We start from the raw sequence: 12,871 nt of genomic DNA on the forward strand, positions 1-12,871 counted from the left end.
ATAAAATCTTTTTTCTCATTCTTTTTTTTTTTTAAAGTAGTTTTGCAGGTGAGGCTAATCTGTCTTTTGACTACCACCAGCTATTCTTTTAGCATTTGATTCAGGCATAAACAGAGTGGACCACGTCTATCATGTTCCCCACCCAGTATCCCCAGTACTATGTCAGAGAGACTATTGGACTGTATGGATATTGGTCTGGCCTGGAGTGTTGTATCTCACTCAGAGTTACAGTGATAGGTTGACATGTTGAATGGAGCATCATAAATACTGGGAATGCCTGGAGAATAGATTCTTAATGAAAATGCTTGCTGGGATGGATGTGCCGTAACATTCTGCCTCCAGCTTCAACTCTGTTCATGTCTAGGCCAATAAAGGGATCTCAATGGGTATGTTTTTATTGTTTATTTTCCTCCACCTTTTCACTTAAAACCAATTATGGTGTGGCTGGTCAGTCAGGGCTTGGTGGACTCTGTGAGATCTTTGGCACTCCTGAACCACTTGAAGGTGGCTGACAGTACACTTGCCTCTGCTGTGCTTGTGTCTCCATCTGCAATGTTATTTTCCCTTTTCCAGCTCCTCTTTCTTTTTCTGTGTGGCAGATTCTTATTTGATCTTCAAGGTCCAGCTCATTTATTGCTTCTTTTATAGACTCTGTCTCTGTCTCTATTTTCTTTTCTCTTTCTCCCCTACCCTCTTCCTAGAAGAGTCCATTTCCTACTGTGCCACAGCAGTATGTGTTACCTCTATATGATCTTTATTCCCTTGGGAGCTTTTGGAGTTTGGGGACCCTGCCTGATCACCTCTGGCTCCCCAGGATTGTGCTGAATTGTGATTTATTGTTGAAGTTCACTTCAGAGTGAAGGCAATGTTCAATATAGATTTGCTGTTAACAGGGCTTCTGTGTTCATAATGGTCTGGTGATTCTTTTCCTGTTACTAAATGGTCTGTAAAGTCTGCCCATCATCCTCACTGGGAATTGAACCCGTGACTTTTGCACTGAACTGCACCCCCACCAAGATAGGGGCTCAATCACTGAGTTACCTAGATGGGACTCAAAGTTTTGGTCCCCCTGCCTTAGCCTCCCAGAATGTTGGGTGTATACCAGAATGGTACACCGGAATTCTGGTGTGTACCACCACACTTTGTGTGTGTGTGTGTGTGTGTGTGTGCACGCGCGTGCCAGGGATTACACTCAGGACCTTGTGCTTGTGAGGCAGGTGGCAGAACTGCTGAGCTAAATCCCTGGCCCCACCACACCCTTTTTATATTAATTATAAATTATACTTTGAACCTATGAAACACTTTCATGCAACATCAGACTTATCCTGTTCTTTGCAAAATGGGCAGTGTCTCACTGAAGAGGGACCAATCCTGCTTTTGGTTGTGTGAGCTCAGAACCACTCTGGTTTGGATTGGATGATAGAGGTAAGTTGTCTATGTTGTATCTATTAAATTGGAATTTTAAACTTGTCTCCAATTCCGGGCAGGTAGCAGCAACAGCTGTTGACTGCAGGGATATTGGGTACAGTTCAGGGAAATTAGGTAGGCATATAGGGTGCTGAGCATGTGGGATGCTGGGAAGGGCCACAGACCTCTGCATTCCTTTTCTAATTGTTCTTTGCTAGCTTTGATTATTAATCCTTTTTTATAGTCAGTGATTTTCCATGTAACCTTGCCAGTGAACCTAGAATGTGGCAGTTTATTATAGCATCAATGCCAAGTGAACTCCTAACTTGATCGTTGTTGGTTTACCTTATATTTTAAATTGGGTTAAGAAAGTGTGAAGTTATTACTAGAAATGATTTTCTTCAGAAAACTTTGCTTTTCTGCACTGTATTAAGCTTTCATGAATAAGGTTGATAACTTTCTTTCCCCCAAATGTAAAAAATATGAAAACAATTTCAACAAGGAATTATTTATATGCTACTTTCATATTTCATTCCTGACTTGAATGCTTAAGATGTCTGATGTTTATGTGTGGTCTGGACTTGTTGGGTTCTAGAATAATTGACTGCTCGTGATACCGCCTTATAGACCTCAACCCCTTGTGCCTGTCAACAGTTGCCAGACAACACACATCTTAGCAGCGGCCAGAGATACAAATTCTAGAAAATCCTTTTGAAAACAGGAATCATTTTATGTGCTACCTTCCATTGTCAGGAGACACAGCAAACTAGTGCGGCATGTTTTTGCCATTTCTTCATTCAGTAATTTCTGTTGAATGCCTGGCACAGGCAGGCATATCAGTGAGTTAATCAAAGATTCCTTCCCTGGTGGGAAAGAAAGGAGAAAGTGGACACAGCTGATTGACAGTAAACACAGGAAGATGTGTATTTGATGCGGTCTCTGCAGAAGTTGAAAGGTAGATCAGGATAGTGGGGTATAGACAGGATTTACAATCTCAAAATGAGATGCTCAGGGAAGACTACCCGGAGAGGATGATGAATGAGCAATAAGTAAAGACGAAAAGAAAGTTGAATGAGAGAACATCTTGGGAGGAACGTTCCAGGCGAGGAAACAGCCAGTGCCAAGCCCCTTGGTGGGGTGGTCTGGGAAATAGCTGGAGATTCGTGGCTTGGGAGGGCACTCTCTGAGGTGTTTCTCAGTTTGGGACTATTATGTCACTAACCCACCTCCCCCACATCTGGCAATATCTAGAGGCAGTTTTGATTGGCACAGTGAGGGGAGGGCCTTTGAGGTCAGGGATGCTGCTCCACGCAGTGCTTTAGGACATCCCTGACAGCAAAAATGGATCTGGCCCAGGGCGTCAGTAGTGCTGGGGTTGAGAAATCTTGGTCTTTTAGTACATAGTACATCAGCTGTTGATTGATTTGGTTTATCTTTGAAGACTTAATTTTAAAAAAATCAAAATGTCATAGGAAAGATTAATCATAGTAGCTGGTCAGAATTCCTTCACAACTGACATTAAAGCTAATGCTATTTTTATTCACTTTGAGGAGAAGGGGTCCAAATCTTTCTTGTGTATACATTAGTCAAACCTGATGCTTTTAGGAGTGGTTTGAAAGTCTGCTATACCATTTACAAGTAAATAATGATAATGTTAGTGTAATTAATCAATTTGAACTTAAGTGAGATCTTCTAATTTTGAAAGGGATTAGGACCGTGGTGGTAAACCTATGGCACATGTGCCACAATGGGCTTTTATTGAGAGCTCTGAAAGGTTCACCATCCCTGGTCTAGGTGGGATATTGATCCACAGAAGAGAAAATGTTTACTTGCATGCAAAAAAAAATTGAATGTCTGTACTTGGAATAAGAGGTACTATTTTTGCCTATGAACATAATGTTATTATTAAGATTATTTTCCTTGGATTATACCTGCCCAGATTTTTCAGAAATCAGTCATTTAAGTGCCACTTTTCTTATTTTTACTTTATCTGTGTTTCACCTGTATTTTCATCAGTATCAGCTAATTTGTTTAATTTAAAACCATTTTGGAAAATGTTTGAAACACATCAGCACCAAAAGAAAACTTTCCTTGTTAATTGAGAATTAAGTTGGGGAGTAACTTTCTCATTTTGTTATTCAGTGACGTGCAGTGTATCTCCCACATGTGGCAAATGTGGATGTCCTGCGGGAAGGTGTCTGTGCTGTGGGGTGTGTGGCCAGCTGTGCATTTGCATCATCGCTGGCTGGAGTTAGAGCTGCAGTCTGAGAGTGAGGGAGAAGCTAATGACATAAAGGAGGCCATTTCTTTTGGGCTGTGATTGGCCCTTGACAGTCGATTAGTGCAGAATTCTCCCAGGGAAGTAACAGACAACCTGGTTCTTTATTATGAACAGGACTAAGATTATAATTGTTTCTTAAAAATCCCCAGGACTCAGATTTCCTGTTATTTCATATAAATTTTATACATCTTTTTCTTTTTTTCTGTTCCTCATACACTTACTGTGAGTTACTAAAATTTAATTCTACTGTGTTTATTGTTGGGATGATTGAACACTTCTGATGAATTCATATACATTGTGTCAAATATTAGAATTCATTAATTTTATTTTAGCATTTACATGATAGTATTGGTCCTGTTTTACCTCTCTTATGAAATTAGATGTCTCATTTTTACAAGTAGAAGTGAATTAATTAGTGTTGTTGGTTGCCTTAGAAGTCATACTTTGAGTGTTGCTTTGCATGGTTTTAAGGTAGATGTTCCATCTCAGATTTGTCTTGGGAAAGCTAGATTTTCTCACTTTTCTCTGAGATTGCTGGGCTCTCATGATCCTGATAATCAAAGACTCAGGAGTCTGATTTCTGCAGAAAGGAATATTTATTGTCTGCTATGTGTCCGGCATTATATGATATGATCCAAATGTCTAAAGGACCTCCAAGTTTAGTCGTGGAGACAGAAAGTCTTCTCATAGTTCACATTGTATGACTTTAGGTAAAATGTTGAAATCTAACAGTTATATAGTTCCATTCACTGCATTCCTGTCCACTTTATGTCATAGTTTTCAATATATGGTACCTCTAAATGTGTTATAAATTTCATAGTACAAAGTTATAATTTTTGCTTTAAACCACACTTTTAAGGAAACATATTTTTTCTTCCCTTTAATTTCTTTGTGTGTGTGTGTGTGTGTGTGTGGTACTGAAGATTGAACACAGGGTCTCAAGCTTGTGCATGGTAGGCAAGCACTCTAGTGCTAAGCTATATCCAGCCCTTTTTATTTTATTTTGAGATGGGATCTCACAAGATTGCCCAGCATAGCCAGGAATTTGTTATCCTCCTGCCTTGGCCTCCCCAGTAGCTGAGAGTATGGGCATGAACTACCATGACTGACTCTGTATATTTTAAAGAAAGCAAGAGAAAGGTAGTTTTTTTCTATTTAGCATTTCCAGTGCACTTTGTTTTTTGTTTTTTTTTTGTAAGATAAAAGTTACCAAATTGTATTTTTCCACTTCAGTCTACAGATCATTTAGCATTTGTTGTAGTCAACATTGGCTATGTTAAAAAAAAAGAAACAATTTCTTCTGTTAGGTCCGTTCAGTGAATTAAAAATTTTCTGATATTAATTCAATTTTGGAATTTTCATATGATGCCCTTTTATAAATACAGTGACAGTTCTTTGCTGAGATTCTTTATCTTTTCACTCATTTTCCTTTATATTCATAAATGCTATAATAGTTATTTAAAGAATCCTTGTCTGTAATTTCAACATTTGTGTCCCTTCCAGAGTCAGTCTGTTTTGATATTTACTTTTTAAAATAGTTGATGGTTTCCTATTTTCTTCATACATTGAAGACTTTTGAACTATAACCAAGATATTTTGAATATTATGTGTTGTAGAATCTCTGGTTTCTGTGTGTGCCTCCAGAGAGTATTGATGTTTTGTTTTGTTTTAGTAGGCACTTAAAGTAAATAGGGTCAGGGCTGGGGATTTTAGCTCAGTGAGTGGTGCTGCCGCCTGCCTTGCAAGCACAAGGACCCAAGTTCAATCCCCGGTACCAAAAAAAAAAAAAAAAAAAAAAAAAGGGTCAAACTATTAACTCATTTTTCCTGTACAGAATAATATTCCAAATCTCACTTCAATTCTTTTAGCCTTAGCTGTGTGTCATGTAGTTTGCCATACAAATGTAGCGTTCAGGGATTAAGCCAAGGTCAGGACAGAGTTTAATAGAAGACACTTCTGTCTGAATTTCTCCTTTCCAGGATTCCTCTCATTCCCCTTCCCTGTACTGTTAGTGGTTATGATTGTCCTGAACTCTGGAGAGGAGTATCAGTAATATAGAACACTTAATATTTTAAAACTAATAGTAATAACAGCTAATCCAAAGAATTTAAATCTGTCAGATGTTATATAACTATGTGGCTACATATCATCTATCTTATATCATTCTGTCCATACTACACCAATCACCTGAGATAGGCAGCTATTGCCCCTCACCACATTTTGTTTTTTCACTGCTGGGGATTAATCCCAAGGCCTTTGCACTGAACCACATACTTAACCCTTATTTTTTTATTTTGAGACAGAGTCTTGCTGAGGTAGTTGCTCAGCCAGGCCTGGAACTTATTATCCTCTTGCTCCATCCTCCCAAAAAACAGAGATTATTGGCATGTGTCACTGTACCTGGCTTGCTATATTCCTTTTAAGCTGAGGAAACTGAGAATCAGAAATGTGAGGTACTTATTTAAGGTCACATACTTAGTAAGAGGCAGAGCTGGGTAGCAGAATCAGGAATCGTGACTCAAGGTCTGTCACTCCTGTTGGTTATACAGTATCCCTCTAATGTCTTAGTGAGAAATCTGGAGTTTTATTTTCAACTTTTCTCTGTTTTCTTGGCCACTGGTATTCTGCAGTGCATCAGGAACTGAACTTGTTATTAATTATTGAGTTTAATATTTGTGCTTCATATTGAATATTCATCTTTTTTTCAGTTGTGAAAAATATTTAGTCATTATCTCATTGAATATTACCCCTTCTCATTTTCAGTAACTTCTTCTGGAATCCATTCATTCATTCATTCCTTTTTTTTTTTTTTTCCTTTTGTAACAGGGATCCAACTCGTGTCCTTGCGCTTGTAAGGCAGGGGCAGAACCACTGAGCTAAATCCCTGGCCCCATTCATTCATTCTTGCAGTACTTACCTGTGGCCTTTGCATGCCACCCTTCATGTGTCCTCTCATTACTGAATAGTATTTTCCATCTTGTTATTTCTCTGTGCAGTGTTCTGGATGATTTGTCTTAGCAATCTTCCAGCTCACTAACTCTCTTTTGAACTGTGTCTAAACTGCTATTTAAGGCAGTTACTGAAATATTAATTACATTGTCTCTATTTTTCATTTCTACTTGGTCTTTTTCATGTATTTTTACTCTTTTCCCTATTTTCTCCTCCTTTTGTTGTTATGTCAGTGTAAAAAATTTTACTCATGCTAAGCATACTTGGTAATTTATTTCAGATTTTTCTAATATTTCTAAATCTTGAGGTCTGAATTCTGTTTTGTGCACTATCTCTTCCTGATGATAGTTTGTAGACATATGTAGTTTGAAATTTCTTATTGCTAGTTTATCATCAGAAGTGGGTTTATGAAGTTTCACATGTTGTGGGTTATGAAAATGCACCCCCGCACCACTCCGCCTGAACTGAGGATGGAACGCAGGGCCTCATGCATGCTAGACAAGTGCTGTACCATTGAGTGACATCCCCAGCCTTAATGTGTTCTTTTAGAACAGTTTCTTGTTTGCTTTTGTTGGGCTGCCTGGGATTTTAATGACTCTGGACTGTGATCTTAGCTCCTGTACTTTGGAGGTAACAAATTTGGACTCTAATGGTTTTGATTTATCAAATTTCCTCCACCCTAGGCAGACAATTCTTGTGGCTTTTATTTCAAATTCACTGCCTGTATTTTTCATCCCTATGTAGGTATCCAGGTTTTCAATGCTGGCCGTGGAGTGTCAACTTCTGCTTACTGCTCTTCCTTTGATTTCTGTCTTCCTTTCTGGCCTTAGGGATGTCTTTCCCCTTTCCTGCCGAGCTCTGCCTTACAATATTTTAAAATGTTTTATTGACAGTTGTTCCACCACCTGCTTCACAAGCATAAGGCCCCAAGTTTGATCCTCGGTACCAAAATAAAATAAAATAAAATTTTAGTGAAATACCTGTGGTATGTATGTGTATGATGAAGGGATTCCATTCTCTTCCATTCCACTGTCCTGGTTTTGGAAATCTCAGTAAGTAGAGTTTGAACCCCATCTTCCCAAATCCATGCTACTCTGGTCATTGGGCTAGAGCAGTGCCCATGGGAGATGTAAAGAGGGAATTGATAGTAGAATAGAGATCAGATCAGTTTATTGTCTCTTACAGTGAGGTAAGTATTTACTGGAAGGTTGAGACATTCAAGCTGATAATTCAGGAGATTCATACTGGACAAAGAGTAGAGGAAGAATTTGATAATGCTTTTCCAGTGCCATTCAGCTAAATAGTAACTTACTGCCAAGCAAATAACATGGCAATTTCCATGTATATCACTGCATACTTTACATTGAAGTGAAGGTATCCTTAACAGTAATTATGATGCTTTCTCTGGATCTTAATTGAGATTCTCAAGGAGATAAAGATTGTAAAGTCCCTTTGTAAATATGGAGGTAGAGCAAAGGAGTTTGATCCTTTGAGAAGCTGTTCCCATCACAGCAGTACTAGTAACTGGCCAGTTTGATCCCTGTAGCCTCCCTAAGACATGGTTTGGGAGATGGGCATGGTGGCACAGGCCTCTAATCCCAGCACTCATGAGACTGAGGCTGGAGGATTTCTGTGAGTTCAAGTCCAGCCTGGATTAAAGGCCAGCCTGAAATGTATAGTGAAAGCCTATCTCAAAAAACTGAGAAGAGGAGAAAAAAAAAAGGAAGAAAAACATGGTTTGGAAAAAAAGGAAGAATAGATAGGTATTACATTATCTGCTTATCTTTTTTTTTTTAAGTCACTTTGATTATACATAATCTACACAGAATATAATTCACCAAAGTCTTAGCAAATGCATAGTCTGTGACTATAACCATGTAACTATAATCAGGATATACATTTTTCAACATTTCCAAAAGTCCCTTAGTGCCCGCCTGTGATTTCAGGCAACCACTGATCTGCTAAATGTTACTATATTTTTGGCTTTTTAAAATAATTTCACATAATTATGTGGTGTGAAATCTTTAGTTCTGGACTCTTTCACTTGGCATAATGCTTTTGAGATGTATCTATGTTGCTGCATATTAACAAGTCATTCCTTTTTTCTGAGAAGTATTCTTCTATTATGTGGATATTTAATAATTGTTTATTCATTTAGCAGCTTATTTCTATTTTATTTATTTCCACTTTTTGGCTGTTATAAGTAAAGCTGCTATGAATATGTTTTTTGTAAACATTTGTTTTCATTACTTTTAGGTAAATACTTATGTGGGAATTACTGGGTCATTGGTAAGTATGTGTCTTTTTTTAAGAAACTGCCAAAGCAGGGCCTAGTAGTGCATGTCTGTAATCCCTGCTACTTGGGTGTCTGAGGCATTTGAGTCACAGCTTGAGGATAGCCTGGGCAGTTAGTTAAGCGAGACCTTGTCTCAAAATAAAACTTAAAAAGGGCTTGGGTAAAGCTCAGTGGGAGAGCCTTTGCCTAGTATGTATGAGGCCCCAGGCTCGAGCCCAGTACTTTGGGGATGTGTGTGAATGAAGGAATGGATGAATGAATGGATAGGTGGATTAGATAGATAGAAACCACCAAAGCATTTAGTAGCTGTCCTATTTTGCTTTTCACCAACAATGTATAAGAAATCTAGTTGCTCCATATACTCGCTAACATATTTAATATAGTCGATGGGATTTTTTTTTTTTTTTTCAGTATGAGGGATTGAACTCAGTACTTTGCACTTGCCAGGCAGATGTGGTGCCACTGAGCTACCCCCAGCCTAATGGGAAAAAAATTTAACTTTTTTGAGTATGTAGCAGTGGTGACGAACCTATGGCACATATGCTGCAGTGGGCATGCAGAACCTCGTCTGTCCCAGGCAGTCTTTCCAGCAGCAATCATTCAGGTTTATTTTTCAGCGTTGGCACTTTGAGATAAATAAATGAGTTTTGGGTTGCAGTTTGGGCACTTGGTCTCTGAAAGGTTTGCCATCACTGATATATAGTTTTAACTCATTGTGGTTTCAGTTGACATTTCCTTAACTCCTAATAATGTGCATCTTTTCTTTGCTTAGCTGTCATCAGTATATCTCTTTGTTAAGATGTCTGTTCAGGTCTTGTGCCTATTTTTGGAATCAGGCTGTTATTTTTTATATATAACCTGGATTTAAATCTTTTATATGTTTTGCAAGTATTTTCTTCTCAAACTATGACTTAGTGTTCCATTTTCTTTTTTGTAGAGCAAAATTATTAATTTTGATGAAGTTTATTTAGCACATACTTTTTGTGCCATCTTCAAGAAATTGCCTTATCTAAGAACATAAAGATTTTTTTTCCTAGAAGTTTTATTGTTCTGTATCTTGAATTTATGTCTGTGAAAGATTTTGAATTATTTTGTTACTTAAGGATCGAGCTTCATTTTCCCCTACATGTTTATTCAAATGTTCTGGTGCTGTTTTCCAAAAAGGTTGGCCTTCCCCATTGAATTACCTTGGCACCTTTGTAAAAATAAAATAACCTTAAATTTGTGGATCACTTTATGGATTTTCTCTTCTATTCTGTACATGTTTATGCTTACTCTAGTACCACATTGTCATGACAGCAAGTCTTTTATGAGTTATTCTAATTGGTTTTTCCTTTTTTCATAATTGTTTTGGTTATTCTGGGTTCTTTGAATTTACATATAAATTTAGAATCAGCTTGTTTTTTTAAGAAAATTTGAGATAGGGTCTCACTATGTAGTTCAGGATGACCTTGAACTCACTATGTAGCCTGGGCTGGCCTTGAACTTTTGGTGATGCTCCTGCCTCAACCTCCTGATACAGATTACACAGGTGTGTAACATCATGCTTGGAAGCTTATTTATCTCTATAAAATTAATTGGTTAGCTTTTGATTGGGACAACATTGCATTTGTAGGTAAATCAGGGAAGGATTAACGTAACAATATTGAATCTTCTTATCCATGAAAGTGTTTTAACCCTAGTTTTAAAAATTATTTTAACATTTCTTTCATTATAAGATTTGTATATTTGTTGGTAAGTTTATCCCTAAGAATTTCATAATTTTGATGTCATAATAAATGACATTTAAAAAATTTCAGTATCCACTTGTGGGGTGAGAATATATAATTTCTGTTTGCATATTTAGTTGTATCCTGCAATTTTGAACAACTGTGTTCTAATTCTTTCAAGTTTCACTATGATGTTCTGCATAGACAATCATATTCTTTGTAAATAGTTTTACTTTTTCCTTTCTGTGTGCCTTTCATTTTGTTTTCTTGGCTTATTGCTGTTTTACTTCCACATATGCTATAAATTCCACAGTGTATTGTCATTATTTTTGCTCTTTAAAATTTTTTTTTATTAGCACATGTTTGCTGTACTTAATGGTTACATTCATCGCAGGGAGTTAGTACAAATACGTAACACATCTTACTTATTTTTTATCTCCTTTTCCTCCTCTTCTACCCCTCCATCCATCTCTTGGTCCCCTTCCCATTTGCAAAAGATTTATCCCTGTTTCCTATTATTTATCTTTTATTTTGCTCTTTAATTTATTTATAGTTTGGGTTTCTCATATAAGAGAAACCATGCAATATTTAAGCTTGTGTTTCTCATTTATTTCACTTAATATTGTGGTCTCAAGGTGCATGCATTTTCCCAAATAACTCAAATTTACTCTTCTTTATGATAGAATAGTACTTCATTGTGTATAAATGCCACTTTTTTTTATCCATTCATCTGTTGATGGGCATATAGGCAGCTTCCAAGATTTAGATATTATGAATTATGCTGCAAAGAACATAGGTATACATGTGTCACTGTAACATGTTGTCTGTAACGCGTTTTGAAGATGCAGTCAGGCCTCTTTACCTTCTTTCTCTTAATCCTCCTCCTTCCTTTTTGTGGTTCTAGGGATGGAACTGAAGTGCTCTGTCCCTAGAAGGGGAATAGTTGGGCCAAATGGAATTTCTAGTTTTAGTGTTTTGAGAAGTCTCCATACTGATTCCCATAGTGATTGTACTAGTTTACCTCCCTACCAACAATGTAGAAGGCTTCTTTTCCCTCTGAAACCTTATCTGCATTTGTTATTATTTATTATTTTATACTATATATCTGTCTTAGTTACTGAAACAAAATACCTGACACCTAAAGTTAAAGAAGGAAAGGTTTTATCTTTTACATTAGGTAATATTTTACTGGATGACAATCATAAAGAATTTTGTGTGGTTAGTTGCTAGATTTTACTGAGAAACATTTATAAATCCAGTAATGTTGGATTTTGTCATGATGCATAGTTAACTTTGATGGGTTCAGCTGGATGCCACTGAGACTTGTTTTGAAGCTGTATTAGGGCAAGCCTAGAGAAGGCTTTAGTGTGGACATATTTAACCACATTTGTAAAATGATTTCATCAAGACATTTTTAGACTTCTTTCTGCTGCTTCTCTGAGATTCTGTACTGTAACATTCACTTTTAAGTTTCTATTAGTAGTATCGTTCCTTCCTACATTTAACCTCTTTTTGCAAGGCACCTTCATAGGGTGCTCTCAGAGCTGCTGGCATGGACGTGTCATCATGACAGCCCTCAGCGCCAGCACTTCTGTGGCCAGTGTTGGGAAGGAAGAGCCACAGCTCCAGGAGAGGCTGTAGCAGTAGATTGACCTCCCTGGGGGCCAGGGAATGCTGAACTCAAGTTGAGGTTTAAGAAGTGAGGGTATCTCAGGCCATGAGAATAGCAGGTACAGAATCATCAAGACTAGAATTTAAAGAGGATATGGGAGGAGTACCTTTAAAAATTAAAATTAATATGTAGGTTTCCTTTCTGGCATTATAGCAGAGTGCAATGTCTTTAATCTGATTGAGTTCAAAATTTGACGGTGCAATTTTTTAGCCATGGGACCTTTGGCAACTTTCTTAACCTCTCCAACCTTCACTTTTATTAGAAACATGATTACTAGCTAATATTTTATGGCTTATAGCTTTTATTTCCTTGTTTTATATATATATATATATATATATATATATATATGCACACATATATATATATGTATGTGTGTATACACACACACACACACACACACACATATAGTGTAGTAGAATCATCAATATTTTCCATTAACAGGTATTCTTTTGTGGAACTAATTGCCAAACCCTTAGTTCCCTGATAAAACGATTTCTTGTGGAGTATCTGGGTATTTTCTTTTACTTTGATATCGCAAATTAATTCTTTTTTTTTTT

The 12,871-nt window shown here is 37.2% G+C and overlaps 1 protein-coding gene across 2 annotated transcripts in view; it reads left to right on the top strand.

Annotated features, from left to right (window-relative positions):
* LOC104865314 (serine/threonine-protein phosphatase 4 regulatory subunit 1-like) overlaps positions 1–12,871 on the top strand; it is an 82,873-nt gene that overhangs the window by 11,759 nt on the left and 58,243 nt on the right. Inside the window, exon 3 of one of the 2 annotated variants that reach the window (XM_010628776.3) lies at positions 8,894–8,926. The exons of the other annotated variant lie outside the window; for it this stretch is intronic. Coding sequence (XP_010627078.1) covers positions 8,894–8,926 — 33 coding nt within the window. The remainder of the gene's footprint in view (positions 1–8,893; positions 8,927–12,871) is intronic. 2 annotated transcript variants of the gene reach the window in all.

This window comes from Fukomys damarensis, unplaced genomic scaffold (assembly GCF_012274545.1).
Source record: "Fukomys damarensis isolate Sample0158 unplaced genomic scaffold, DMR_v1.0_HiC HiC_scaffold_22, whole genome shotgun sequence".
NCBI lineage: Eukaryota > Metazoa > Chordata > Mammalia > Rodentia > Bathyergidae > Fukomys > Fukomys damarensis.